Source organism: Oncorhynchus kisutch, linkage group LG10 (assembly GCF_002021735.2).
Source record: "Oncorhynchus kisutch isolate 150728-3 linkage group LG10, Okis_V2, whole genome shotgun sequence".
Classification (NCBI taxonomy): Eukaryota; Metazoa; Chordata; class Actinopteri; order Salmoniformes; family Salmonidae; genus Oncorhynchus; species Oncorhynchus kisutch.
Genome location: NC_034183.2, coordinates 30,038,267 through 30,065,664, shown reverse-complemented (window position 1 = coordinate 30,065,664; position 27,398 = coordinate 30,038,267). Strand labels below are relative to the sequence as shown.

Here is a 27,398-nt window from a genome sequence, read left to right as displayed (position 1 = left end):
TTTGTTTAACACTTTTTGGGTTATTACATGACTCCATATATTAGTTTTGATGTCTTCACTATAATTCTACAATGTCAAAAATAGTAAAAATAAAGAAAAACCCTTGAATGAGTAGGTGTTCTAAAACTTTTGACCGGTAGTGTATGTATATATTATAGGTACTTTAATTAGTTGTATAAGGAGTTTTTATTAGTTTTAGGCCTATTAGGAGAAAATCGTTTTTAGGGATTTTAATGTAATTTTCTATAATATAATACAAATCATTATGTCATTGTTATTATTATTAGACAATAGTTGCCATATTATTATTATTTGTTTTTTTTTATTTCACCTTTAATTAACCAGGTAGGCCAGTTGAGACAAGTTTTACAACTGCGACCTGGCCAAGAAAAAGCAAAGCAGTGCGACAAAAAACAACAACAAAGTTACACATGGGATAAACAAAAGTATAGTCAATAACAATAAAGAAAATCTATATACAGTGTGTGCAAATGAAATAAGGCGGTATTGGCAATAAATAGGCCATAGTAGCGAAGTAATTATAATTGAGCAAATTAACACTGGAGTGATAGATGTGCAGATGATGATGTGCAAGTAGAAATACTGGTGTGCAAAAGAGCAAGAAATGTAAATAAAAACAATATGGGGATGAGGTAGGTAGTTGGGTGGGCTATTTACAGATGGGCTGTGTACAGCTGCAGCGATTGGTGAGCTGCTCAGATACCTCCACCAGCCAAACTCCAACCAGTACCACAACCCTCTCCTTCATTGCCTGGTCCCAGTGGTATTCGACTCGTACTCCCTCGGGACGGCGGCCGGGTGCCAGGGGTTCTTACTCCAGATGGAGTTATACCTGGCAACCGTTCACCCGGCTCCTTCGGGAGGTCGGAGCGTGAACGCCCTCGTCTCCTGCCTCTCAGGCAAAGGCCTGGAGTGGGCCAACGCGGTATGGAACGATCCAGACTCGGCGAGGGACCACTACCCAGAGTTCAGGTGAACGGGTGAACGGCTGTTCCATCTAAGGCAGGAGAAGAGGAGAGCACAGGACTTCGCCCTAGAGTTCCGGACCTTGGCCGCTGGCGCGGGATGGAACGACAGGGCCCTGATCGACCACTATAGGTGCAGTTTGTGCGAGGACATCCGTAGGGAGCTATCCTGTAGAGACACCACACTCTCCTTGGACCAGCTGATAGACATGTCCATTCGGTGGGACAACTTGCTGGCGACCCGCTGACGCCCGGATCCGGTCCTGCCGGTTTCATCCCTCAGCCCCTCCACTCCAACGCCCATGGAGCTAGGAGGTGCTGCAGTGAGGGCGACCGGAGGAGGAGCGCTTTCCTGTACCAGCTGTGGTCGTAGAGGGCACACTGCTGACCGGTGCTGGAGGGGTCCTTCGGGGAGTTGAGACGCCAGGCCAAGCACTGCTCGGACACCCTAGGTGAGTCGGCACCAGGCTCACTCAGAGCCCCCTGTTGGTCACATGTATGTGTAATTTATTTTCCTGAATTTTCCCCTCATTCCCGGCATAAGGCGCTAGTAGATTCAGGCGCAGCAGGGAATTTTATTGACCGCGGTTTTGCGCATAGTTTAGGGTTCCCCCTTGTTCAGATTGATAAACCCTTCCCAGTGCACGCCTTAGATAGCTGACCATTAGGGTCAGGGCTAGTCAGGGAGGCCATGGCTCCACTGGGAATGGTTACGCAGGGGGGTAATGAGGAAAGAATTAATCTCTTCCTCATTGATTCTCCTGCGTTTCCGGTGGTGCTGGGGATCTCCTGGTTGGCCCGTCACAACCCCAAGATTTCGTGGCAACAGAGGGCTCTAAAGGGGTGGTCAGAGGAGTGCTCAGGCAGGTGTGTAGTGGTTTCCATGGTGCAATGACGGTGGAAAGTCCAGACCAAATCTCCACCGTGCGCATTCCCTCAGAATATGCCGATTTGGCTATTGCCTTCTGTAAAAAGAAGACGACCCAATTATGAGATGTTGTGAGATAAATTGTGAGATAAATCTCCTGGCAGACGCTGCACTTCCCAGGAGTCACGTGTATCCCCTGTCACAGGAGGAGACGGTGGCTATGGAGACATATGTCTCTGAATCTCTGGGTCAGGGGTACATTCGGCCCTCCACATCACCTAACTCCTCAAGTTTCTTTTTTTGTGAAGAAGAAGGAGCGAGGTCTGCGTCCGTGCATTGACTATAGAGGTCTAAATTCCATCACGGTGGGGTACAGTTACCCGCTACCTCTCATTGCCACAGCAATTGAGACATTTCACGGGACACGCTTTTTCACAAAACTGGATCTCAGGAGCACGTATAACTTGATGCGTATCCGGGAGGGAGATGAGTGGAGGACAGCGTTTAGTACCACATCCAGCCATTATGAGTACCTCATCATGCCGTATGGGTTGAAGAATGCTCCAGCAGTCTTCCAATATTTTGTAGACGAGATGATCAGGTACCTGCACGGGCAGGGTGTGGTGGTTTATATCGATGACATTCTGGTCAATTCCGCTACCGAGCTTGTGTCTCTGGTGCGCAAGGTACTTAGGCGACTGTTGGAGCATGACCTGTACGTCAAGGCTGAGAAATGCTTGTTCTTCAAACATGCCGTCTCCTTCCTTGGGTATCGCATTTCCACATCAGGGTTGGTGATGGAGTGTGACCGCATTGCAGCCGTGCGTAATTGGCCGACTCCAACCACGGTAAAGGAGGTGCAGCGGTTTTTAGGGTTTGCCAACTACTACCGGAGGGATATCCGGGGTTTTGGGGAGGTGGTCCCATTACGTCACTGCTGAAGGGGGGGCCGGTGCGTCTGGGGTGGTCGGCTGAGGCGGACAGAGCTTTTGGTCGCCTGAAGGCTCTGTTTACCTCGGCTCCCGTGCTGGTGCATCCTGATCCCTCTTTGGCATTCATAGTGACGATCTGCCTTCGTCACAGGGCAACAACACGATCCTGGTCGTTGTGGTTCGGTTTTCTAAGTCCTGTTTGCCCGGTCTCCCTATGGCCCTACAGACTGCAGAGGCCCTGTTTACTCACGTCTTCCGGCACTACGGGGTGCCTGAGGACATCGGGGTCCCCAGATCGGGGTCCCCAGTTCATGTCCAGGGTGTGGAAGGCGTTCATGGAACGTTTGGGGATCTCAGTCAGCCTTACCTCGGGTTTTCACTCCGAGAGTAATGGGCAGGTGGAGAGAATGAACCAGGATGTGGGTAGGTTTCTGCGGTCGTATTGCCAGGACCGGCCAGGGGAGTGGGCGAAGTATATCCCATGGGCAGAGATGGCCCAAACCTGTTGCCCTTCCAGTGCGTGTTGGGTTATCAGCCGGTCCTGGTACCATGGTATCAGAGCCAGACCGAGGCTCCTGTGGTGGACGATTGGGTGAGGCGCTCGAGGGAGACCTGGGAGGCCGCCCATGGGTACCTTAAACGGGCCGAAGGGCGGCAGAAGGCAAGCGCTGACCGCCACCGCAGCGAGGCCCCGGTGTTCGGAACCGGGGGACCGGTATGCTCTCGATCCGAAACCTGCCCCTCCACCTGCCCTACCGGAAGCTGGGTCCGCGGTTTGTGGGGACGTTTAAAGTCCTGAGGAGAGTAAACGAGGTGTGTTATAGGTTACAGCCTCCCCCTTATAACCGTATTAACCCCTCGTTTCATGTGTCTCTCCTCAGGCCGGTGGTGGCCGGTCCGCTTCAAAAAGCTGAGGTGGAGGAGGTCCCTCCGCCCCCCCTGGACATTGAGGGGGCGCCAGCGTATGCAGTTCGGTCCATACTGGACTCGAGGCATCGGGTGAGGGGCCTTCAGTACCTGGGAGGGGTACGGTCAGGAGGAGGTACGGTCAGGAGGAGAGATGCTGGGTGCCGGTGGAGGACATATTGGACCCATCTATGCTGAGGGAGTTTCACCGCCTCCATCCGGATCGCCCTGCGCCTTGTCCTCCCCGTGTCGTCCTCGAGGCCGGCCCTGCGGGAGCCGCGCTTCGGGGGAGGGGGGTGGTACTGTCACGGCTTCCAGCAAAGGTAGTTCCTCTCCCCAATCGGGCGGTGCCGGCCTACTAGCCATCACCGATCCTTTTCTCCTTTTCTGCTTGCTTTGTCTTTGGTTCTTTCACACCTGGTTTCATTTGCCTTAATTTCTGTGTGTATATATTTACCCTGTTGCCTGCCTAGGTTTGTGAGGGATTGTTTTATTTTGTGATGTAGCTCGGTGAGGTTGTGCCTAATTTTTTTGGTTTCACCCAATCATAAGAGTGTGTTATTTAGGAGCTTTGTTTGTTCCTCCTTGCGTGAGTAACGGGTGTCTCTGTTGTCGAGGGCGTTTGACTTTTGGATTGTGCCATACCTGTGTTTGGTGGACTTGCCTATTAAAAGTACGCATCTCAGACATCTCTGCTCTCCTGCACCTGACTCCTTCACCTACCTCCTAACGCATTGTCAAATCAAATCAAATCAAATGTATTTATATAGCCCTTCATACATCAGCTGATATCTCAAAGTGCTGTACAGAAACCCAGCCTAAAACCCCAAACAGCAAGCAATGCAGTTGTAGAAGCACGGTGGCTAGGAAAAACTCCCTAGAAAGGCCAAAACTTAGGAAGAAACCTAGAGAGGAACCAGGCTATGTGGGGTGGCCAGTCCTCTTCTGGCTGTGCCGGGTGGAGATTATAACAGAACATGGCCAAGATGTTCAAATGTTCATAAATGACCAGCATGGTCGTATAATAATAATAAGGCAGAACAGTTGAAACTGGAGCAGCAGCACGGCCAGGTGGACTGGGGACAGCAAGGAGTCATCATGTCAGGTAGTCCTGGGGCATGGTCCTAGGGCTCAGGTCCTCCGAGAGAGAGAGAGAGAGAGAGAGAGAAAGAGAGAATTAGAGAACGCACACTTAGATTCACACAGGACACCGAATAGGACAGGAGAGGTACTACAGATATAACAAACTGACCCTAGCCCCCCGACACATAAATTACTGCAGCATAAATACTGGAGGCTGAGACAGGAGGGGTCAGGAGACACTGTGGCCCCATCCGAGGACACCCCCGGACAGGGCCAAACAGGAAGGATATAACCCCACCCACTCTGCCAAAGCACAGCCCCCACACCACTAGAGGGATATCTTCAACCACCAACTTACCATCCTGAGACAAGGCAGAGTATAGCCCACAAAGATCTCCGCCACGGCACAACCCAAAGGGGGGCGCCAACCCAGACAGGATGACCACAACAGTGAATCAACCCACTCAGGTGACGCACCCCCTCCAGGGACGGCATGAGAGAGCCCCAGTAAGCCAGTGACTCAGCCCCTGTAATAGGGTTAGAGGCAGAGAATCCCAGTGGAAAGAGGGGAACCGGCCAGGCAGAGACAGCAAGGGCGGTTCGTTGCTCCAGAGCCTTTCCGTTCACCTTCCCACTCCTGGCCAGACTACACTCAATCATACGACCCACTGAAGAGATAAGTCTTCAGTAAAGACTTAAAGGTTGAGACCGAGTTTGCGTCTCTGACATGGGTAGGCAGACCATTCCATAAAAATGGAGCTCTATAGGAGAAAGCCCTGCCTCCAGCTGTTTGCTTAGAAATTCTAGGGACAATTAGGAGGCCTGCGTCTTGTGACCGTAGCGTACGTGTAGGTATGTACGGCAGGACCAAATCAGAGAGATAGCTAGGAGCAAGCCCATGTAATGCTTTGTAGGTTAGCAGTAAAACCTTGAAATCAGCCCTTGCTTTGACAGGAAGCCAGTGTAGAGAGGCTAGCACTGGAGTAATATGATCAATTTTTTTGGTTCTAGTCAGGATTCTAGCAGCCGTATTTAGCACCAACTGAAGTTTATTGAGTGCTTTATCCGGGTAGCCGGAAAGTAGAGCATTGCAGTAGTCTAACCTAGAAGTGACAAAAGCATGGATACATTTTTCTGCATCATTTTTGGACAGAAAGTTTCTGATTTTTGCAATGTTACGTAGATGGAAAAAAGCTGTCCTTGAAATGGTCTTGATATGTTCTTCAAAAGAGAGATCAGGGTCCAGAGTAACGCCGAGGTCCTTCACAGTTTTATTTGAGACGACTGTACAACCATTAAGATTAATTGTCAGATTCAACAGAAGATCTCTTTGTTTCTTGGGACCTAGAACAAGCATCTCTGTTTTGTCCGAGTTTAAAAGTAGAACGTTTGCAGCCATCCACTTCCTTATGTCTGAAACACATGCTTCTAGCAAGGGCAATTTTGGGGCTTCACCGTGTTTCATTGAAATGTACAGCTGTGTGTCATCCGCATAGAAGTGAAAGTTAACACTATGTTTTCGAATAACATCCCCAAGAGGTAAAATATATAGTGAAAACAATAGTGGTCCTAAAATGGAACCTTGAGGAACACCGGAATTTACAGTTGATTTGTCAGAGGACAAACCATTCACAGAGACAAACTGATATCTTTCCGACAGATAAGATCTAAACCAGGCCAGAACTTGTCCGTGTAGACCAATTTGGGTTTCCAATCTCTCCAAAACAAGCTTCAATGCCATACAACACTCCTTCCGTGGCCTCCAACTGCTCTTAAACGCTAGTAAAACCAAATGCATGCTTTTCAACCGGTCGCTGCCTGCACCTGCATGCCCGACTAGCATCACCACCCTGGATGGTTCCGACCTAGAATATGTGGACGTCTATAAGTACCTAGGTGTCTGGCTAGACTGCAAACTCTCCTTCCAGACTCATATCAAACATCTCCAATCGAAAATCAAATCAAGAGTCGGCTTTCTATTCCGCAACAAAGCCTCCTTCACTCAAGCCGCCAAGCTTACCCTAGTAAAACTGACTATCCTACCGATCCTCGACTTCGGCGATGTCATCTACAAAATGGCTTCCAACACTCTACTCAGCAAACTGGATGCAGTCTATCACAGTGCCATCCGTTTTGTCACTAAAGCACCTTATACCACCCACCACTGCGACTTGTATGCTCTAGTCGGCTGGCCCTCGCTACATATTCGTCGCCAGACCCACTGGCTCCAGGTCATCTACAAGTCTATGCTAGGTAAAGCTCCGCCTTATCTCAGCTCACTGGTCACGATGGCAACACCCATCCGTAGCACGCGCTCCAGCAGGTGTCTCTCACTGATCATCCCTAAAGCCAACACCTCATTTGGCCGCCTTTCGTTCCAGTACTCTGCTGCCTGTGACTGGAACGAATTGCAAAAATCGCTGAAGTTGGAGACTTTTATCTCCCTCACCAACTTCAAACATCAGCTATCTGAGCAGCTAACCGATCGCTGCAGCTGTACATAGTCTATTGGTAAATAGCCCACCCTTTTCACCTACCTCATCCCCATACTGTTTTTATTTATTTACTTTTCTGCTCTTCTGCACACCAATATCTCTACCTGTACATGACCATCTGATCTTTTATCACTCCAGTGTTAATCTGCAAAATTGTAATTATTTGCCTACCTCATGCCTTTTGCACACATTGTATATAGACCCCCCCTTTGTTTTCTACTGTGTTATTGACTTGTTAATTGTTTACTCCATGTGTAACTCTTTGTTGTATGCTCACACTGCTATGCTTTATCTTGGCCAGGTCGCAGTTGCAAATGAGAACTTGTTCTCAACTAGCCTACCTGGTTAAATAAAGGTGAAATAAAAAATAAAATAAATAAAAGAATGTGGTGATCGATGGTATCAAAAGCAGCACTAAGGTCTAGGAGCACGAGGACAGATGCAGAGCCTCGGTCCGATGCCATTAAAATGTAATTTACCACCTTCACAAGTGCCGTCTCAGTGCTATGATGGGGTCTAAAACCAGACTGAAGCATTTCGTATACATTGTTTGTCTTCAGGAAGGCAGTAAGTTGCTGCGCAACAGACTTTTCTAAACATTTTGAGAGGAATGGAAGATTCGATATAGGCCGATAGTTTTTTATATTTTCTGGGTCAAGGTTTGGCTTTTTCAAGAGGGGCTTTATTACTGCCACTTTTAGTGAGTTTGGTACACATCCGGTGGATAGAGAGCCGTTTATTATGTTCAACATAGGAGGGCCAAGCACAGGAAGCAGCTCTTTCAGTAGTTTAGTTGGAATAGGGTCCAGTATGCAGCTTGAAGGTTTAGAGGCCATGATTATTTTCATCATTATGTCAAGAGATATAGTACTAAAACATTTGAGTGTCTCCTTTGATCCTAAGTCCTGGGAGAGTTGTGCAGACTCAGGACAACTGAGCTTTGAAGGAATACGCAGATGTAAAGAGGAGTCCGTAATTTGCTTTCTAATAATCATAATCTTTTCCTCAAAGAAGTTAATGAATTTATCACTGCTAAAGTGAAAGTCATCCTCTCTTGGGGAATGCTGCTTTTTAGTTAGTTTTGCGACAGTATCAAAAAGGAATTTCGGATTGTTCTTATTTTCCTCAATTAAGTTTAGAAAAATAGGATGATCGAGCAGCAGTAAGGGCTCTACGGTACTGCACGGTACTGTCTTTCCAAGCTAGTCGGAAGACTTCCAGTTTGGTGTGGCGCCATTTCCGTTCCAATTTTCTGGAAGCTTGCTTCAGAGCTCAGGTATTTTCTGTGTACCAGGGAGCTAGTTTCTTATGAGAAATGTTTTTAGTTTTTAGGGGTGCAACTGCATCTAGGGTATTGCGCAAGGTTAAATTGAGTTCCTCAGTTAGGTGGTTAACTGATTTTTGTCCTCTGTTGTCCTTGGGTAGACAGAGGGAATCTGGAAGGACATCAAGGAATCTTTGTGTTGTCTATGAATTTATAGCACGACTTTTGATGTTCCTTGGTTGGGGTCTGAGCAGATTATTTGTTGCAATTGCAAACATAATAAAATAGTGGTCCGATAGTCCAGGATTATGAGGAAAAACATTAAGATCCACAACATTTATTCCATGGGACAAAACTAGGTCCAGCGTATGACTGTGACAGTGAGTGGGTCCAGAGACATGTTGGACAAAACCCACTGAGTCGATGATTGCTCCGAAAGCCTTTTGGAGTGGGTCTGTGGACTTTTCCATGTGAATATTAAAGTCACCAAAGATTAGAATATTATCTGCTATGACTACAAGGTCCGATAGGAATTCAGGGAACTCAGTGAGGAACGCTGTATAGGGCCCAGGAGGCCTGTAAACAGATGCTATAAAAAGTGATTGAGTAGGCTGCATAGATTTCATGACTAGAAGCTCAAAAGACGAAAACATAATTTTTGGGGGGTAAATTGAAATTTGCTATCGTAAATGTTAGAAACACCTCCGCCTTTGCGGGATGCACGTGGGATATGGTCACTACTGTAGCCAGGAGGTGAGGCCTCATTTAACACAGTAAATTAATCAGGCTTAAGCCATGTTTCAGTCAGGCCAATCACATCAAGATTATGATCAGTGATTAGTTCATTGACTATAATTGCCTTTGAAGTAAGGGATCTAACATTAAGTAGCCCTATTTTGAGATGTGAGGTATCATGATCTCTTTCAATAATGACAGGAATGGAGGTGGTCTTTATCCTAGTGAGATTGCTAAGGCGAACGGCAGCAGTGGTCTAAGGAACTTCATCTCAGACATCTCTGCTCTCCTGCGCCTGACTCCTTCACCTACCTCCTAAGGCATTGTCACAGCAGCGGTCTAAGGCACTTCATCTCAGACATCTCTGCATTGTCACAGCAGCGGTCTAAGGCACTTCATCTCAGACATCTCTGCATTGTCACAGCAGCGGTCTAAGGCACTTCATCTCAGACATCTCTGCATTGTCACAGCAGCGGTCTAAGGCACTTCATCTCAGACATCTCTGCTCTCCTGCGCCTGACTCCTTCACCTACCTCCTAACGCAACATTGTCACAAATGTGCACCTCGATTAGGCTGATAGAGATCCTCATTATTTCTATATAGCCTACACTTTCTCCTTCTGAAGTTCTAACGTGAGTGGGATGGGTGTGGTTTCGTGACAATGATCACCAGAGCAGTTCCACCTCTGACACTGCCAAAACATCAGCTATGCGGTGGTGTCGTCTATCGCCGGTTAAGCCTTGATCTTGTTGAATCTAGGCCTAAGTATACATTTTTGGGGGGAGGCACACTTGAAATTAAGAGGTTGCACCTCAAGAGATTTCATACTGCAAAATGTCAAATAAATAATCACTCACACGCACGCACACACACATTGTGTATTATTGACATACTGTACACTGAGGATCCAAAACATGAAAAACACCTGCTCTTTCCATGACATAGACTCACCAGGTGAAAGCTATGATCCCTTATTGATGTCACTATGTTAAATCCACATTAATCAGTGTAGATGAAGGGGAGGTGACAGGTTAAATAAATACTTTTAAGCCTTGAGACAATTGAGTCATGGATTGTGTATATGTACAGATTTAAGTGCCTTTGAACGGGGTATGGTAGTAGGTGCCAGGTGCGTCGGTTTGTGTCAAGAACTGCAACGCTGCTGGATTTTTCACACTCAACAGTTTCCCATGTGTTTCAATAATGGTCCACCGCCCAAAGGACATCCAGCCAACTTGATACAACTGTGAGAAACATTGGAGTCAACATGGGCCAGCATGCCTGTGGAATGCTTTCAACACCTTGTAGAGTCCATGACCCGACGAACTGAGGATGTTCTGAGGGCAAAAAAAGGGGGGGGGGGGGTGCAACTCAATATTTGGAAGCTTTTCCTAATGTTTGGTATACTCTGTATAGTGTGTCACATATTGGCACTCTGCCCTTGTAATCCAATCATGCTAGAGAAAAAGCAATGGAACTGCCATGACACAATTGGATGTTTGTTTTTCCATCTTAGTCAGAAGTATCATTTACCAGAGGCTGTTAGAAAACACATGAGACTATTGTGCTGGAATGAGGGCCTGATCAGAATTCTACCCTCACTGAGAGAGAAGGATAGACGATGGACAGAGAAAAAAGAGTGGTGCAGCACACTGAGCCTAATTAGACTGTATTGTGACAGCAATACATGTCAAAATCCCAACTGGGCCATGTAGAAATCCATACCAGACCCACAGTACAGTAGCTCAAGTGTGGGCAGCGTTTGCTGTCAAAGGTCAGTCTCTCAATGATCTACAAAACATGTGAGGAAATATTACAGAGAAGATTCTTCCCTCTCTCTCAGCTGTTTTTTAAAAACTTTAAGCGACCACTCAGTCTCACAAACGTGTTCATTCAACCACTCAGTATCAATGGTGGGATTTCCTGTCCCTCTTATCAGATATATGCTAGAACAATGGACTCAGCCCACGCAGTGACACGCACAAAGCCCCTCCGTCTGTCCGTACACCGGCCTGGCCTGCTGGACAAACCACTGTCCTCGCGGTGTTCCCCTAAAGCCAGATGTCCCCTGCTGGACCCAAGCCAAAGACCCTGACCATTCTGGAGCAGGAAACATGATTTTAAAAACAGATACAGTCCATGGCTATACACTAGAATGACTGTACACTAGCATGGGAAGGAGCTCGTCAGTGAGGTGCCCCGAGGCGTCACCTGCTCATAGGCTCGACACAGATGGCTGACAATATGTCCCTCAGATCTATGAGGGACAATTCAATATGTGACATGTTAAATAAAATGACTCCACCACAATATCAAACTGGATCAAAAAAGAAGACAGCAATGCCACCCAAAACAACAAACCTGCACATATATAAAATAATGCCATGAAAAAAGAAAAATACAAATCTAATACAAATCACAATTAACAAAACAATTTTATGCGTTTATTTTATTTGTATTACAGTAACAAGAGACAGCAACCCATTGCAAATGTACACAACAAACATTGCCTCTAGTAAAATAAATATACAACTAAATGCACAAAATAAACTTTGTATAGGGAAATATACAAATGTTCTAACATTTCTAAAACAACCGTCATATTGTATCAGCCGTCATATTGTATCAGCCGTTATAGAGTAAAATTGTTAGGGATAATCAGACAATATTTTGATTGTGCTTTTTAACAGCGTGATGAATGGCACAGATATAACCATGTAACCTCAGTGTTATTACTGTGTAATTACCTATTTTTATGTTTCCTATTCTACGTGGCATAAGGGAAAGAGCAGAGTATTGATGTAAGTTATTGCCCCACAGTTCTACTTGTCCTTTCTTGTAATTAGCCAAATTAGACAATATTTGCCATTTCCATGAAAGTACAAGGCATTCCTGTTTTCGGGTTGAAAACCAACTTGATTTGTAAGGCAAAGCTGTCCATAAGCGTTTAAAAAGAAATAAATGTTTTGGCTTGCTTGTTGAAGACAGAATGCAATGGTTAGTGCCAAGCCAAGGGGAAAATGACACTACACAAGGAATAATACATTCTACAGCAAAGCCCAAACAAAGACTATGTACAGTACAGGAACAGTACGTTTACAGTAGTTACCACATCTACAAAAAAACAAGCAGCTTATCTCCAAAGAAGAAGATGTACAGTAAATATTATGTGGGTGTACGTATCTGTGTATCTATTTCTGGTAAGACATTTTTCATATTACAGCATATCAGAGTTGTGCATTAAATGTACCATATCAATAGAAAATAAAAATAAAACATGAAGACAGCATCCACATTACTTACATTGTATTCACACACATATTTACAAATATCCAGCTTTGGGAAGGACCGGGTTGAACAGTTTGTTGGGTAAATTTCATACATTTAATTCAGTGGCACCTACAAATAGCACACATGCAGACACACAGACACACACATGCAGACACACAGACACACACACACACACACACACACACACAGACACACACACACACACACACACACAGACACACACACACACACACACACACACACACCCTTTCAGTCATTCAGACAGCATTTTCCAGGTGCTCTTCACAACAATATCTCAGTGTGGGAAGAGGGAAGTCCAAGTGATGGGGGTCTGGAGTGATACAGAGCCCTGGTTGAGAGATGTTGGAAGTAGCACTTCCGTCAGAGGAAGCAGCTGGACACAAAGAGTAGAGGGATGGCTGAGAAATCAGCTACTGACTGCTGGGACGGGAGCACTGACGCTACTATCCACAGGACTGTTGGGAGCTATAAGACATGTCACCACCTGGTCGGACTAAACACCTCTAACATCTTAACTTTCAAATTGGCTTTTTCTCAGAACAGTTAGCTTAACGGTTGTCGGTCTGTACTGCAAGCTCCACATTGGCATTTGAAACAAGCATCACTGGCTTTACCTCAAAACAGAACGCCTTCTTTGACAATCTGTATGAGTAGAAAAGATCAAATGGCTAATACCTTGAAGAGTGATCGCCTGTTTCCTTGTACAGTATGCTCATTATAACCATGCACTGTTTCAGCCTCCCCCCGTCTTTGGAGACACTAAGTAAACACCCCGGTGATACAGCAGTACCTGTCTGATGACAAATGTAAACAAGGGTCACACATACGCTACAGGACACCAGAAGCATATTTACATATTTACAAGGAATCTCCAGCAGGCAACCTCCCAGGCGGAATCTAAGCTGATGCTACCTCTCACATCATACACTTATTACTAGTCATACCCAAGGTCAATATGTACATATATACACAGGGACATCAACTAAAAGCGGAAGTCATAGTACCATACTTAAAACATCTCAATCTAATCAAGTGATAAGATTTAGCCCACTGAATGTCATTTAAACCATTGGCCCTAGAAATGTCTGACAAAATGTAGAATAATACTGACATTAATTCTTAAAGGGTGGAAGGTGGAGCAGACAAAAGGTGAAAGCTTCATTACATGATGTCTACATCTGGAATGATGTTCAAATGTAAGTGCCTCCACCTCAAATAATAATTGTGCTCCAACCATTGAAAACGCTATATGATTTAGTTTGAGATAAAAAGGTAATTCAAAACAACAACAAAAACATAGTCATTCAGTTTAACATTGACAACAGAAATGTGAAGCAAACATAAACACTGTATGAAACACATTTAGAAACGGTGAAAGCAACATTGAGAAAAGTCCACAGAAAATAGCACTGCTCCGGAGCTATAACATACACTGTCCATTTCTAACAGCACAAACGTGATACACAGTAGCTCAATGGCCTGGAGAGTAAAGACAGTGTGACTATATCCAAGCTTGTGAGAGACAGGACCAGATACTATGGAGACAGTGGGTGACAGGTCTCGTCCATGCACTAAAGGCGCCAGGAGCAGAGGTTTCGAGAGGACCTCGTCCTTCTTCAAGCCTCTGTCTGAAGGGGGAAGCTAATAGCTAGACATAGTATATGGTTGGGATAGGTGTGGTGGGGTGTTTGGGCTGCACTAAACAGGCACTTTATGGGGCAGCCATCGTGGGGGTGTGGCCTTACACCCGGTGGACCCTGAGCCTGGTGCCCATCTCCTCCAGGAAGACGTCGTCGCTGGCGCTGGCCAATAGAGGCTGAGTGGAGGCGTTGCCGCTGCCCACCGAGTTGAGACGCAGGACGTTGGCGTTCTGTGTCCCCTGGTCCACACTGGTACCCTGGGGCCCTATTGTAACCGGAAACTTGGAGCTGAAATTCAGATAGATCTACACAGAGAAGAGAAACAGAGCGAAAGAGTGTTGGAGAGGTGTTTTCATTGCAGTTCTACGTACTGCGTAAGCAACATGCAGCATGGTGAGGAAAGGAGATGACAGTGTAGCCCTCTGGTCTGAAGGTGTGAAGGGGAAGGCGTGAAAAGAGAAGACCTGCTCTGTGTTCAGAGCTCACTGGCATGTTTCAGAAGTGAGAGATGAGCCGAGTTCATGAGGAGACTGTTAGTTTGACCTCACACCCCTGTCACTCGCACCAGAGAGGACATGACACAGTGAAAGAGGTGATTATGGCACGAGTGATCGATCAATCATATTAATCTCCTCCTCTAGCCTTCGTGTCACGTTCAATGGGTACTGAGTGTGAGTGTGAGTGTGTGCGTGCATTAATGGAGGGTTGACACGATTCTGTGTGTCAACTGCTATACAGATGGAGGGCTGACTAGTCTGGTGGTATTAACATGTGGCCCTTGGTGGTTGCAGTGGAGGAGCACACAGTCATGTTCTGTATGCTACTAAAACAAGAGGGCAGGTAATATTTTATTGAATTTGTATAGTAGTTTGCTACTATTAAATACAGCAAAATCTCAAGGTGCTTCTACGTCTAGTATGGTGACCTTTTGGTACTTAAAAAAAAAAATCTCAGAATATAGAAATGACTGCTGGTGAATAACTTAAATCCATAGTCTGTCAACATGTGTACACAAGCAGGTTAGATGAGAGTGACCTACGTGTTTGGTGGTGTCTGACAGCTGTTTTTCGATCCTCTCCACCACCTTGCTGAAGGAGGGTCTCTTAAAGGGGTCCGCTTCCCAGCACGACCTCATTATCTCATACCTGAAACCACAGCAGTCACATGTTCAGGGGCGGGAGGTAGCCTAGTGGTTAGAGCATTGGGCCGGTAACCGAAAGGTTGCTAGATCGAATCCCCGATCTGACAAGGTAAAAACCTGTCTTTCTGCTCCTGAACAAGGAACCCACTGTTCCTAGGCCGTCATTGAAAATAAGAATTTGTTCTTAAATGACTTGCCTAGTTAAATAAAATAATACAAATATTTGCACACACTTTTCTTTCTCTAAGTGTTAATGTTTTTCGTTTTAATATGAACTTTTATGGTGAAGACAAATTCATAAAATCTGCCATCTGCTCAAATCCCACATATTCACACCCATGCATAGTACACCCACGCATACACTTCTCCTACTCCCTGATTCTTTCTCAAGATACTTAGACACGCACACCACACACACACACACACACTCACATTTCACTCGGTGCAAACTCTGGTGCATCCATTCTGTATCCTTCCTTAATCATTTTGTAGAACTTTGAGTCCACAGGTATCCCAGGATATGGACTGCTTCCTATAGGCCAAATAGGAAATAAGATAATAAAAATCAATGAAAAAACACACACACACACACACACACACACACACACACACACACACACACACACACACACACACACACAGAGAATAATGTGTATGTACCGAGTGAGAAGATTTCACAGAGCAAGATGCCATAGGACCACACGTCACTCTCAAATGTGTACACACACTCAAAGATGCTCTCCGGAGACATCCACTTGACTGGGAGACGAGCCTGCGTGGAACACAAACCACAACCAGTCAAATATGTCAGATGCACTCCATCTATTCAGCAAATTCATCAAAGCAAATCTATTGAAGTAGTCCATCATCTCCATCACTTCAGCTGTGGAGGCTTGAGAACCGGTGAGGGGAAATGGTTCATGCAGATTCTGCTGATCTGGAATTTCAAACCAAGGCTCAGTGATTGCAAAAATATTGATTTTGTGGCCAATTAACCATATCTTTATGGATTGTGCTGTATGCTTGGGGTTATTGTCTTCCTGGAAGATCCACTTGCAGCCAAGTTTCAGCCTCCTGGCAGAGGTAACGAGGTTTTGGCTAAAATGTTCATGATGCCATTGACCTTAAGCTAAGCCTTTTTTTTTTAAAGGCTCAGTGATGTTAGGCTCAGTGAAGGTGAGGTATTGAAAGGGTGTCAATCATTTTTACTCTTACCTTTTGAGAAATACAAATATTACTTGTTAAATGTATTAGTATATCATAATATATTTTCCACATTTTTTGGCATACAATATAGCTCAGTATTTGAATTATTTATTTTATACAGTAATTCTCAGTACCCCACACATACAGATAATTGTAAGGTCCCTCAGTCGAGCAGTGAATTTGAAACACAGATTCAACCATAAAGACCAGGGAGGTTTTCCCAATGCCTCGCAAAGAAGAGCACCTATTGGTAGATGGGTAAAACAAACAGATATTCCCTTTGAGCATGGGATATTATTACACTTTGGATGGTATATCAATACCCCCAGTTACTATAAAGATACAGGTGTCCGCATCCTTCCTAACTCAGTTGCCGGAGAGGAAGGGAGTTTTCAGGATAAAAAAGAAATGGAATGGCTAGTTGAGAGCTCCATTTAAAAAAATTTTTATTTGTACCTTTATTTTACTAGGCAAGTCAGTTAAGAACAAATTCTTATTTTCAATGACGGCCTAGGAACAGTGGGTTAACTGCCTGTTCAAGGGCAGAACAACAGATTTTGTACCTTGTCAGCTCGGGGATTTGAACTTGCAAACTTTCGGTTACTAGTCCAACGCTCTAACCACTAGGCTACACTGCCACCCCATGAACATGGTTATGCTAACATTTTTAGAAGCATTAGACCAGAACCTCGATACTGTTTGACGTCTAAATTTGAACATTAGTCATGAAGATTAGGCTATTTTCAGGCAAGATTCTGAAGGAAAACCTGGTTCAGTCTGCTTTCCACCAGAAACAGATGAATACACCTTTCAGCAGGACAATAACCTAAGACACAAGGCCAAATCTACACTATAGTTGCTTACCAAGAAGACAGTGAATGTTCCCGAGTGGCAGATTTACAGTTACGAAGTCATAACTGTAAATCTGCTACTCAGGAACATTCACTGTCCGCCAACTGAGTTAGGAAGGATGCGGACACCTGTATCTTTAAAGTGACTGGGTGTATTGATATACCATCCAAAGTGTAATAATATCCCATGCTCAAAGGGATATTGAATATCTGTTTGTTTTACCCATCTACCAATAGGTGCACTTCTTGAAAATCAATGGCAAGACTTGAAAATGGTTGTCTAGCAATGATTAACCACCAATGACAGAACTTGAAGAATGTAGAAGATAATAATGGGCAAATATTGTACAATCCAGGTGCGCAAAGCTCTTAGAGACATACCCAGAAAGACTAAGGTGATTTTAACATGTATTGCAGGGTTTTCCAAACACGGTGCTGGGAACCCCACCCCCTGGGTGCACATTTAGTTTTTTTGCCCTAGCACTACACAGCTGATTCAAATAACCAATCATCATCAAATGTTGATCATTTGAATCAGCTGCGTAGTGCTAGGGCAAAAACCAAAATGTGCACCCAGGGCCCAGGACCGGATTTGGGAAACCATGATGTATTGACAGTGGTGTGAATACTTATGTAAATTAGATATTTATGTATTTCATTTGCTAACATTTCTAAAAACACGTTTTACTTTGTCATTATGGGGTATTGTGTAGATGGGTGACATTTGTATTTTTATGTAACACAACAAAATGTGGAATATTTTCTGAAGGCACTGTAGCTGACAAACACACTTTATATCAATACAGTGCCTGTGCTTGACGGCTTTCACTGCAAAATGTCCAAAGCAGTATCTATAACTCATATTGAGATCTACAGCAAGTGATGGGGCAGACTTACATTGCCTTTGACTACATAATTGGAGTCAGTGGTGATGTCACGAGCAAGGCCGAAGTCACAGATCTTTGCCACTCGTCCCTGGGTCAGGAGAATGTTCCTGGCTGCCAAGTCTCTGTGGATGCACTACACACACACACACACACACACACACACACACACACACACACACACACACACACACACACACACAAATAATGAAACATAATGCAATAAGACAGCACAAGGTAACATAACATACTGTAGAACACTCAATACTACTAATACATTGTGACAGAGAATTTTCTTTCCCAAAAGTTGTTCCATACACACCCAGATACTAATACAGGGCCTGGCTGTAGTCTGGTGTCCGCTTGCCTTAATGCCTTATACATTTTTCAGTAGCATGCTCAAACATGCATCCTGGACCTGTTGACCAGCCATGGAAATGTGATCCTGGTATTGTTTGGAAAGAAAGAGGATGGAACTAATGTGTGTGTGTGTGTGTGTGTGTGTGTGTGTGTGTGTGTGTGTGTGTGTGTGTGTGTGTGTGTGTGTGTGTGTGTGTGTGTGTGTGTGTGTGTGTGTATCTTAGTGTGTGTCTAAATGTAATCTCATACAATGAACCAATAATACCAGTGGAAAGGGTGCTTTCCAGAGAATGGTTGGACATTAACATGGTCCACCTTCATGGATTTAACTAGCTGGACTGAATTGCAGAGTACAATATAGACCTGTTGTTCTAGATAGCTGGTGGTGAGGGGTTTCAGGAGCTTATTAGGACAGGAGATCTTCGGTGAGGACATGAAGGGCTTACATTTTTGGAAGCCAGGAAGTCCATGCCTTTGGCCACTTGATAGGAGAAGCTGAGCAGATCCTCTGTGTCCAGAGAGAGACCGTCCTCATGGAGCATCTCACTCACAACATCTGGCTCACTACTGGAACCACCTGAGAGAAAGAGAGAGGATGGAGCAAAAATAATTAGAGAGGTGTATAGAGAGAACAGCATTGTGTAGAAAGGTAGCTTCATTGTTTATAGAGGGAGATACATTGCAGGTTGTATAAATTCACTCTGAAATTATAAATGTGACAATTATCAATGACTATCAGAGTGGATGTCTTGCCTGCTTTGCGCATCGAGCGCCTCTTCTCTGAGGAGAAGCCATTTGGCAGGACGCCAGTGACAGAAGGCCTCATATCCACGTAGCCATTCCTGCTGTCTCTGTGAGGAGGAAAGGAGCAGTCTGATCTCAGTTCAGCTGCCATGCCAATACTACATATTACTCCTACACACTGGGTAGGAAATCCTCCCTTACATAAATTGTGAATCTCCAGATACATTTACTCTAAGTATGTTTTCTCAATAACAACAAAGAGTGCTTCATGCTTAGTTCAATTGGGGAATTTTCAACAACGGCAGTGGTATTTACTTCCGTGAGCAGGTGAGATGACATAAAGCAACAGCACATACATACCTTACATACTGTGATCATTATACACCACTCAACTACCACCCTCTCCTTGTAATTGTAAAAGGTCCACACTGACCCAGCTGTGGCTGTTCCCCTCTGCAGCATGACATTCCTGTAGTAGCTATCGTCCCCTAGCTTGGAGCAAAAGAACGTCTCTCTCTTCCTTCTCAGAAAGTTCAGGAGGTCACCAAAGCAGCAGTACTCTGTGATCACCAGGGTTGGGCCTGAAGACAAGGAGCACAATTGCCATGTCTCATGACAGTAGAAATAGAACACAAAGAAGCAACACACAAAAGACAAACAAAGATAAACAAAATACTCTGACGTATAGACACACCAATACAATCACAGTAAGTTTCAGGATCACCACTCCTACATCATAAAGCATGATCCAATGCTCAACAAGCCATAAAATCATTGGTGATAAAAAGAGGGAGTGTTCAGGTTATTACTGTTTCTCAAAAACCTCTGACAAACCAGTTACCCACATCATTCAGATTGATGATACCATAGACTTCTAGTCTTGGATAAACTCTTCTTCTTCTATGGTTGGTACAGTCCTCCAAACATTCTGCCCCTTACCTCCAACAGTACAGGCTCCAAGAAGGTTGACGATGTTCATGTGGTTTCCGAGGTAACTGAGAACTTTCAGCTCTGACATCAGCGCCTCCTTCTCAGTGGCATGGGCACTGGCTGTGGAAAAACCATCGGAACGTGATCATTTTAAAGTGCTTCAAAGTCATCATCAAAGAAAACATCAAAGGAAATCTGCTTGTGCTAGTTTCACCTCGTGCTAGCACAAACACCTCTGGCCGCTGTCGGTGTCACAAGCATACATACATCAATGCAAACACGCACACACACACATACTCAATAGCTACTCAAATATATTTAGTCAAATATCTGTTGAGGGTGTTCACCAATCATCATTCGGGCCAGGGGTCTTCTGACTGTGACTTGACCAGGTCTGATTAGTCAGACACCATAAAATAAACCGATTTGTCACCAACATGTGTCTCTTTTTATTGCCATTAAACTTGTCTGAGGCTGCGCGACCAAAGGTAACCCACCCGGTACCGCCACCCTGGAAGCCTCTTCCCCAGAGCTAAAGAACCGAATCACGCTGTGCGCATGTGTTCACTTTACTCACCCTCTTCTGAACCCTTATCATCAAGCCATTTGATCGACATGATGATGTAGCCTATGTCTCTATTTCTGAACAGCTGATATAAAAACTAGCTGCGGTTTGAACGAACATTCCACAAATATATATACACTGAGTGAACTGAGTGAACAAAACAACAACCTGGCGACCTGCTCTTTCAATAACATAGACTGACCAGGGGAAAGCTTTGATCCCTTATTGATGTCACTTGTTAAATCCACTTCAATCAGCGTAGATGAAGGGGAGGAGAACGGTTAAAGTAGGATTTTTTTAAATTTACATTTTACCCCATTTTTCAAGGTATCCAATTGGTAGTTACAGTCTTGTCTCATCGCTGCAACTCCCGTACGGACTCGGGAGAGGCGAAGGTCAAGAGCCATGCGTCCTCCGAAACACAACCCAACCAAGTCACACTGCTTCTTGACACAATGCCCACTTAACCCGGAGCCAGCCGCACCAATGTGTCGAAAGAAACACTGTACACCTGGCGACCGTGTCAGTGTGCACTGTGCCCGGCCTGCCACAGGAGTCGCTAGTGCGCGATGGGACAGGGTCATCCCTGCTGGCCAAACCCTCCCCTAACCCGGGCGACACTGGGCCAATTGTGCGCCGCCCCATGGAGTCTTCCGGTCACAGACGGCTGCGACAGAGCCTGGACTCGAACCCAGAATCTCTAGTGGCACAGCTAGCACTGCGATGCAGTGCCTTAGATCACTTCGCCACTCGGGAGGCCAAAGAAGGATTTTTAAGCCTTAAGACAACTCTACTCAATATTAGGAAGGTGTCCTTAATGTTTTGTACACTCAGTGTATTTTGTAGGCTAATTTAGGATGTAGGTGACAACTTTCTCTGTGTGTTGTTACTAAGGACATTTCAGGAGCACAAGCAGGACACAGTCTACACATTGTATTGGGGCAAAAACAATCAGCGTTTTAACCACAACTAACATACAACCGTTAAAAGCTGACTGCCTCTGCCTCCTGTTTAACCAATCAAGGTTTGCAATGATGATGAAAAAACAACATTAAATCACTATTTAGACTGCCTGTCTGTGTCCTGCGTGTCTTTGATATGTTGCTGCAGCGGAGGGGGAGAGAATACCGCTCATACGCAGAAGCTTCGGTTGTTTTAACTATCCGGAAAACGCAGCTCCTCTGAAATGTTTTATTATCACTTGTGTCATCACTTCGGTCTTACGTTTGAGCATTTTGACCGCCACTGTCATCACTGTATCAGCTTTGGACATTCCATAAGCAGTAGCCTCCACCACCTTCCCGAAGGCTCCGGAGCCCAGAGTTTTCCCTGCAGGCAGACATGGAACACAGACAGACTAATGTTATTCCATCGTGTTCCCCTCCCACATCCTAGCTCTGCTTCCTGCACCAACGATCACCAGGTTTACCCTGCAAGGGCGGGGAAAGCAGACACCAGGACACGCAGAATCCTGTTTGGGGTGGTTTCAAAATTTCCAAAAACAACAGAACATTTGCTTAAAGGGAGGGGTTGAGGTTGTTTATAAAAGAAAACAGCTACATTAAATACATCATGCAGTTAGTGTGTGCTCACAGCCATTGCAAAAGTGTAAAACTGTAACCAATTGGTGTGCAAATAGGGTGTGCATCCATCATTATGAGCCCGCAAAGATACATTGGCTGGCTCCAAATACCAAAACAAAACAGACTTTCAACAGCTGCTGCTATGACTTGATACTACACATCTTAAATAGACCTGGGTAATACTAAAAACAAACTAAACATCCTACAGTCCTGTATTAGAGATGACGGATGTACTGTAAAAGATGTCTGGGGCAACCTCCCCGCTTGGTGATGATTAAATGTGCTATTCCTGAGTGTGATGAAAGCCAAGGAACTCACCGAAACGCAGTTTGTCCCGGGGGAACTCCCACTGGTGGTCGTATGGGAGCTGGGTAGGGTCAATATACACATAGTTGTTTCCGTGGATACCTTCAATGACTTTCCACTGGATCTGGTATTTGGGTTTCTGTGAGGCAAGCAGGGAGTTTATATTAGGAGAAGCACAGAGGATGCCATAAAACTCACATCAGTCATGGTACTTCAGCACAGTTTATGCTGAGATACTGTACCTTATCGTTGGCTGTGAGTTACTGTGTGTCATTTTTATACTCAGGTGTGTAACCTGCAGTAGAAGTGGGTGTGACATGCATGAGAAGAGGTGAGTTACCTGGAGGTACTTGTAGAAGAGCACTATGAGGATGACACAGAGGAGGGCCGCTGCCGACACAAAGCCAATCAGCAGAGGGGTGAAGAGCTCATGGGGCACTGTTCTCTCTGTAGGGACAAACACACAACACAGAGAGATACAGAGATATCAGTGAAGGACGTTAGAGAGAGGAGAGAAGCACTATGAGAGAATGACAGAAACACAGGAAGAGATCAGATCTTATGTATGGCTTTATATTAGGCTTCTTATGTGGAGAGTGCTATGTGGTAATCACTCTAAAGTAATCCTATTATTTGAGTCAAACTTTATTTTCTGTATTTTGTTAATGTCTTTGTATATTATTACCTACATAATTCCTGTTATAGTCACAGTGCCTTTGGAAAGTATTCAGACCCATGAACTTTTTCCACATTTTGTTATGGTTACAGCCTTATTCTAAAATTGATTAAATAAATACAAATCTTCATAACGACAAAGCGAAAACAGGTCTTTAGAAATGTTAGCTCATTTATTAAAAATTAAAAACAGAAATACCTTATTTACATAAGTATTCAGACCCTTTACTATGAAACTTAAAATTGAGCTCTCTTTCTACAACTTGATTGGAGTCCACCTGCGGTAAATTAAATTGATTGGACACTTCTGTCTATTTAAGGTCCACAGTTGACAGTGCATGTCACAGCAAAACCAAGCCATGAGGTCGAATGAATTATCTGTAGAGCTCAGAGACAGGACTGTGTCGAGGCACAGATCTGGGGAAGGGTACAAAAAATGTCTGCAGCATTGAAGGTCACCAAGAACACAATGGCCTCCGTCATTCTAAAATGTAGGAAGTCTGGAACCACCAAAACTCTTCCTGGAGCTAATGTTTGTATCTAGGAAGAGCAATCAGGGGAGAAGGGAGGTGACCAAGAACCAGATGGTCACTCTGACAGAGCTCTAGAGTTCCTCTGTGGAGATGGGAGAACCTTTCAGCCATCTCTGCAGCACTCCACCAATCAGGCCTTCATGGTAGAGTGGCCAGATTGTCACGCCCTGACCTTGGAGATCCTTATTATTCTCTATGTTTGGTTAGGTCAGGGTGTGACTCGGGTGGGAAAATCTATGTTTTCTATTCCTTTGTGTTTTTGGGTGAGTATGGTTCCCAATCAGAGGCAGCTGTCTATCTTTGTCTTTGATTGGGGATCAGAAGGCTCATGAAAGCCCACTTGGAGTTTGCCAAAAGGCATCTAAAGAGTCTCAGACCATGAGAAAGAATATTCTCTGGTCTGATGAAACCAAGATTAAACTTTTTGGCCTGAATGCCAAGTGTCACGCCTGGAGGAAACCTGGCATCATCCCTACAGTAAAGCATGGTGGAGTTAGCATCATGTTGTGGGGATGTTTTTCAGCGGCAGGGACTGGGAGACTAGTCAGGATCGAGGGAAATATGAATGGAGCAAAGTAAAGCGAGATCCTTGACGAAAACCTCCTCCAGAGTGCTCAGGACCTCAGACTGGGGTGAAGGTTCACCTTCCAACAGGACAACGACCCTAAGCCCACAGCCAAGACAACGTAGGAGTGGCTTCGGGACAAGTCTCTGAATGTCCTTGAGTGTCCCAGCCAGAGCCCAGGCTTGAACCCGATCAAACAACTCTGGAGAGACCTGAAAATAGCTGTGCAGCAATGCTCCCCATCCAACCAGACAGAGCTTGAGAGGATCTGCAGTGAAGAATGAGAGAAACTCCCCAAATACAGGTGTGCCAAGCTTGTAGCGTCAAACCAAAGAAGACTTGAGCCTGTAATCGCTGCCAAAGGTGCTTCAACAAAGTAAAGGGTCTGAATACTTATTTAAATGTGATATCAGTTTTTTATTTTTAATAAATTAGCAAAAACAAATTAAAAAGTTTTTGCTTTGTCATTATTGGGTATTGTGTGTAGATTGGGGATGTAAAAAAAATATTTAATACATTTTAGAATAAGGCTGTAACCAAACAAAATGTGGAAAAAGTCAAGGGGTCTGAATACTTTCCGAAGGCACTGCACAGTATGTAGCATGCTGTGGTGTTGTGCAGCATGACGCAGTACTGCTGCTGTTGTTGTGTAAAACTGCTGTATAATAAGTCGTCTGTTCCTTTGTGTACTGTAGCGGTTTGTGGTGTTATTGTTTTCCTAGCTCTGTACACTAGGTGTAATAAGCTCTTTAGCCATAAGAGGATTTCTCTCCATTTCAAATCATCTCAGAATGCAGAGTCTGCAGGAACTAATCTTCTGTAAACCTGTCAGTGGCTTTTAAAGCTCTCCCTCCATCCCTTTATTCTTTCCCTACAGCTTCCTGCCTCCTTGGCTGGCCACGTCCAAAATTCCCACAGTGTTTAAACATTCAGGGTGGCAAGGGCTCCAACTGTTGTCCAGACTTCCCTGCAAGTCTCCGCGTGTCTGCCCTGCTCCAATAAGCACTAAGGCCTGGGCACAAGCTCCCACAAGCCTGTCCTGCCTGGCTACACACTCCTCGTCCATAATGCCACCCACATGCCCGATGTGTCCAGGCAACTTCCCTTCCTCCTCTACACCATCGCAATCTCATTCTCCATACCCACGCTAAGACAACTCTCTTCTCACTCTGGTTTCAATTGCCGTCATATTAGAGTAGCGCATCAGACAGTATATAAACAGGATGTTCTAGGAAGTTGGATTCGCGTTCCAAAACTACACTATGCCCCTACCACTGATGATCATTTCTGCTAGTAAGTGATGAGACATTATCACACATCACACAGGTTTGTGTTATCTCTCCCCACCTATGTTTATATAAACAGACTCCGGCCCTATAATCAATGTTTAATATTGCACCTCTGTTTATGGGTAAGATCTATGTCAAAAACCCAAGTCTTTCGTAAACAATCAGTGGATTATAATTGCGAAATCCTTCGAGTTGAGCTGAAGAGTGTTGATGGTGCGGATCACTTACATGACCTTGAGCCACATAAAGAGAAACAGCTGTAACGCTGCACCTCAGCTCAGACATAATGGGAGCAGTCTGACCTGAATGGACCTTGACTGTAATGAGTGCGCTGAGAGTCGCGAAGCAAGTACAGGGAGTCAGTGTATTAATAAATAAACAAAACAATAAACACGAAACACAAACCACGCAGCGACATGAAACAGAGTCAATGACGACTGGGGTAGAAACCAAAGGGAGGGACATATAAAGGGCAGGTAATCAAGGAGGTGATGGAGTCCAGGTGAGTGTCATTATGCGAGTAACGCTGGTGACAGGTGTGCGCCATAACGAGCAGCCTGGTGACCTAGAGGTCTGCGAGGAGGCACACGTGACAGTGACCTGAATGTAACACAGCCGAGACTTTAGTTAGTACTGCATTACTGACATTAATTAGGTTTTTTCGTATTGAGTATTATCTATTAAAAAAATATTTAAAAATCTACAACAACTCCCCACTCATTTGTATATTGCTATGTGTGTGTGTGTGCGCATGTCACCACAACTCACCACTGATAGAGAACAGTGTGTAGGCCTGCTCTCCCTCCACGGTGGCCACACACTCCAATGTGTGGAATCTTCCCGTGGTGATGTTCAGCCTGCTCTCCACCTCAGTCTTCCCAAAGGAGGGACTCAACAATGTCACTGTGACAATGTCCTGCTCCTCCTGAGTGGCATTCATCTGGTGGGAGCACCTGAGGGATGGGACAAACTGTCAACCAAACTAATGTGACTGCATTTGGATGTCGTTTTTAGTAGATTTAATGCAATGTTGCTTGTTTCACATGGCTCTATGAACACAGCAGTTGTAAATGTAAAATGGTTGAATGAGCTGTTATGAGTAAACAAACAGGAGACTAAGGAATTGTTGACCATGTGTTCACCATGTGTGCCCTCAAAACAACAGCCAGGTACAGAGAGTCTTTGGACAAAACTGGGGCATGATGCATACAAGCATACATTGGTCTTAAATGTCTAAATAAAACCTCACTGTGCCAGGCTAAATCAGTCCATCCCCATACAATGCCAGTCTTCCACAACAAACTAAAGGATATACTGTATGTTCCTCCATGTCAGCATCTACTAAAACAACAATACCTTAGAGGTACAGGAAGTGAAAACAATCTCAATAAAACAAATATATGGGGAGGGGGGCACATTTCATACCATCACCTTGTGACTTATGTAAACAAACATTTCAAAGGTAACTGTACGCATGTTTGTTTGAGTTGGACAGCTCTCTAAGTCGTTTTGATCATAATTGAAAGCGATAGGATAATGACTAG

At 44.8% G+C, this 27,398-nt stretch overlaps 1 protein-coding gene across 3 annotated transcripts in view; it reads right to left on the bottom strand.

Moving 5' to 3' along the window:
* Positions 1–11,701: 11,701 nt before the first annotated feature.
* kita (KIT proto-oncogene, receptor tyrosine kinase a) overlaps positions 11,702–27,398 on the bottom strand; it is a 35,996-nt gene continuing 20,299 nt past the window's right edge. For all 3 annotated transcript variants that reach the window (XM_020492765.2, XM_020492764.2, XM_031833515.1), the window contains 13 exons: positions 26,623–26,807; positions 23,133–23,239; positions 22,805–22,931; positions 22,128–22,232; positions 20,348–20,458; positions 19,842–19,989; positions 19,418–19,515; positions 19,111–19,241; positions 18,318–18,440; positions 16,024–16,135; positions 15,796–15,895; positions 15,262–15,367; positions 11,702–14,527 (listed from right to left, as the gene is read on the bottom strand). In XM_020492765.2, coding sequence (XP_020348354.1) covers positions 14,324–14,527; positions 15,262–15,367; positions 15,796–15,895; positions 16,024–16,135; positions 18,318–18,440; positions 19,111–19,241; positions 19,418–19,515; positions 19,842–19,989; positions 20,348–20,458; positions 22,128–22,232; positions 22,805–22,931; positions 23,133–23,239; positions 26,623–26,807 — 1,657 coding nt within the window. In that variant the 3' untranslated portion in view covers positions 11,702–14,323. The remainder of the gene's footprint in view (positions 14,528–15,261; positions 15,368–15,795; positions 15,896–16,023; positions 16,136–18,317; positions 18,441–19,110; positions 19,242–19,417; positions 19,516–19,841; positions 19,990–20,347; positions 20,459–22,127; positions 22,233–22,804; positions 22,932–23,132; positions 23,240–26,622; positions 26,808–27,398) is intronic.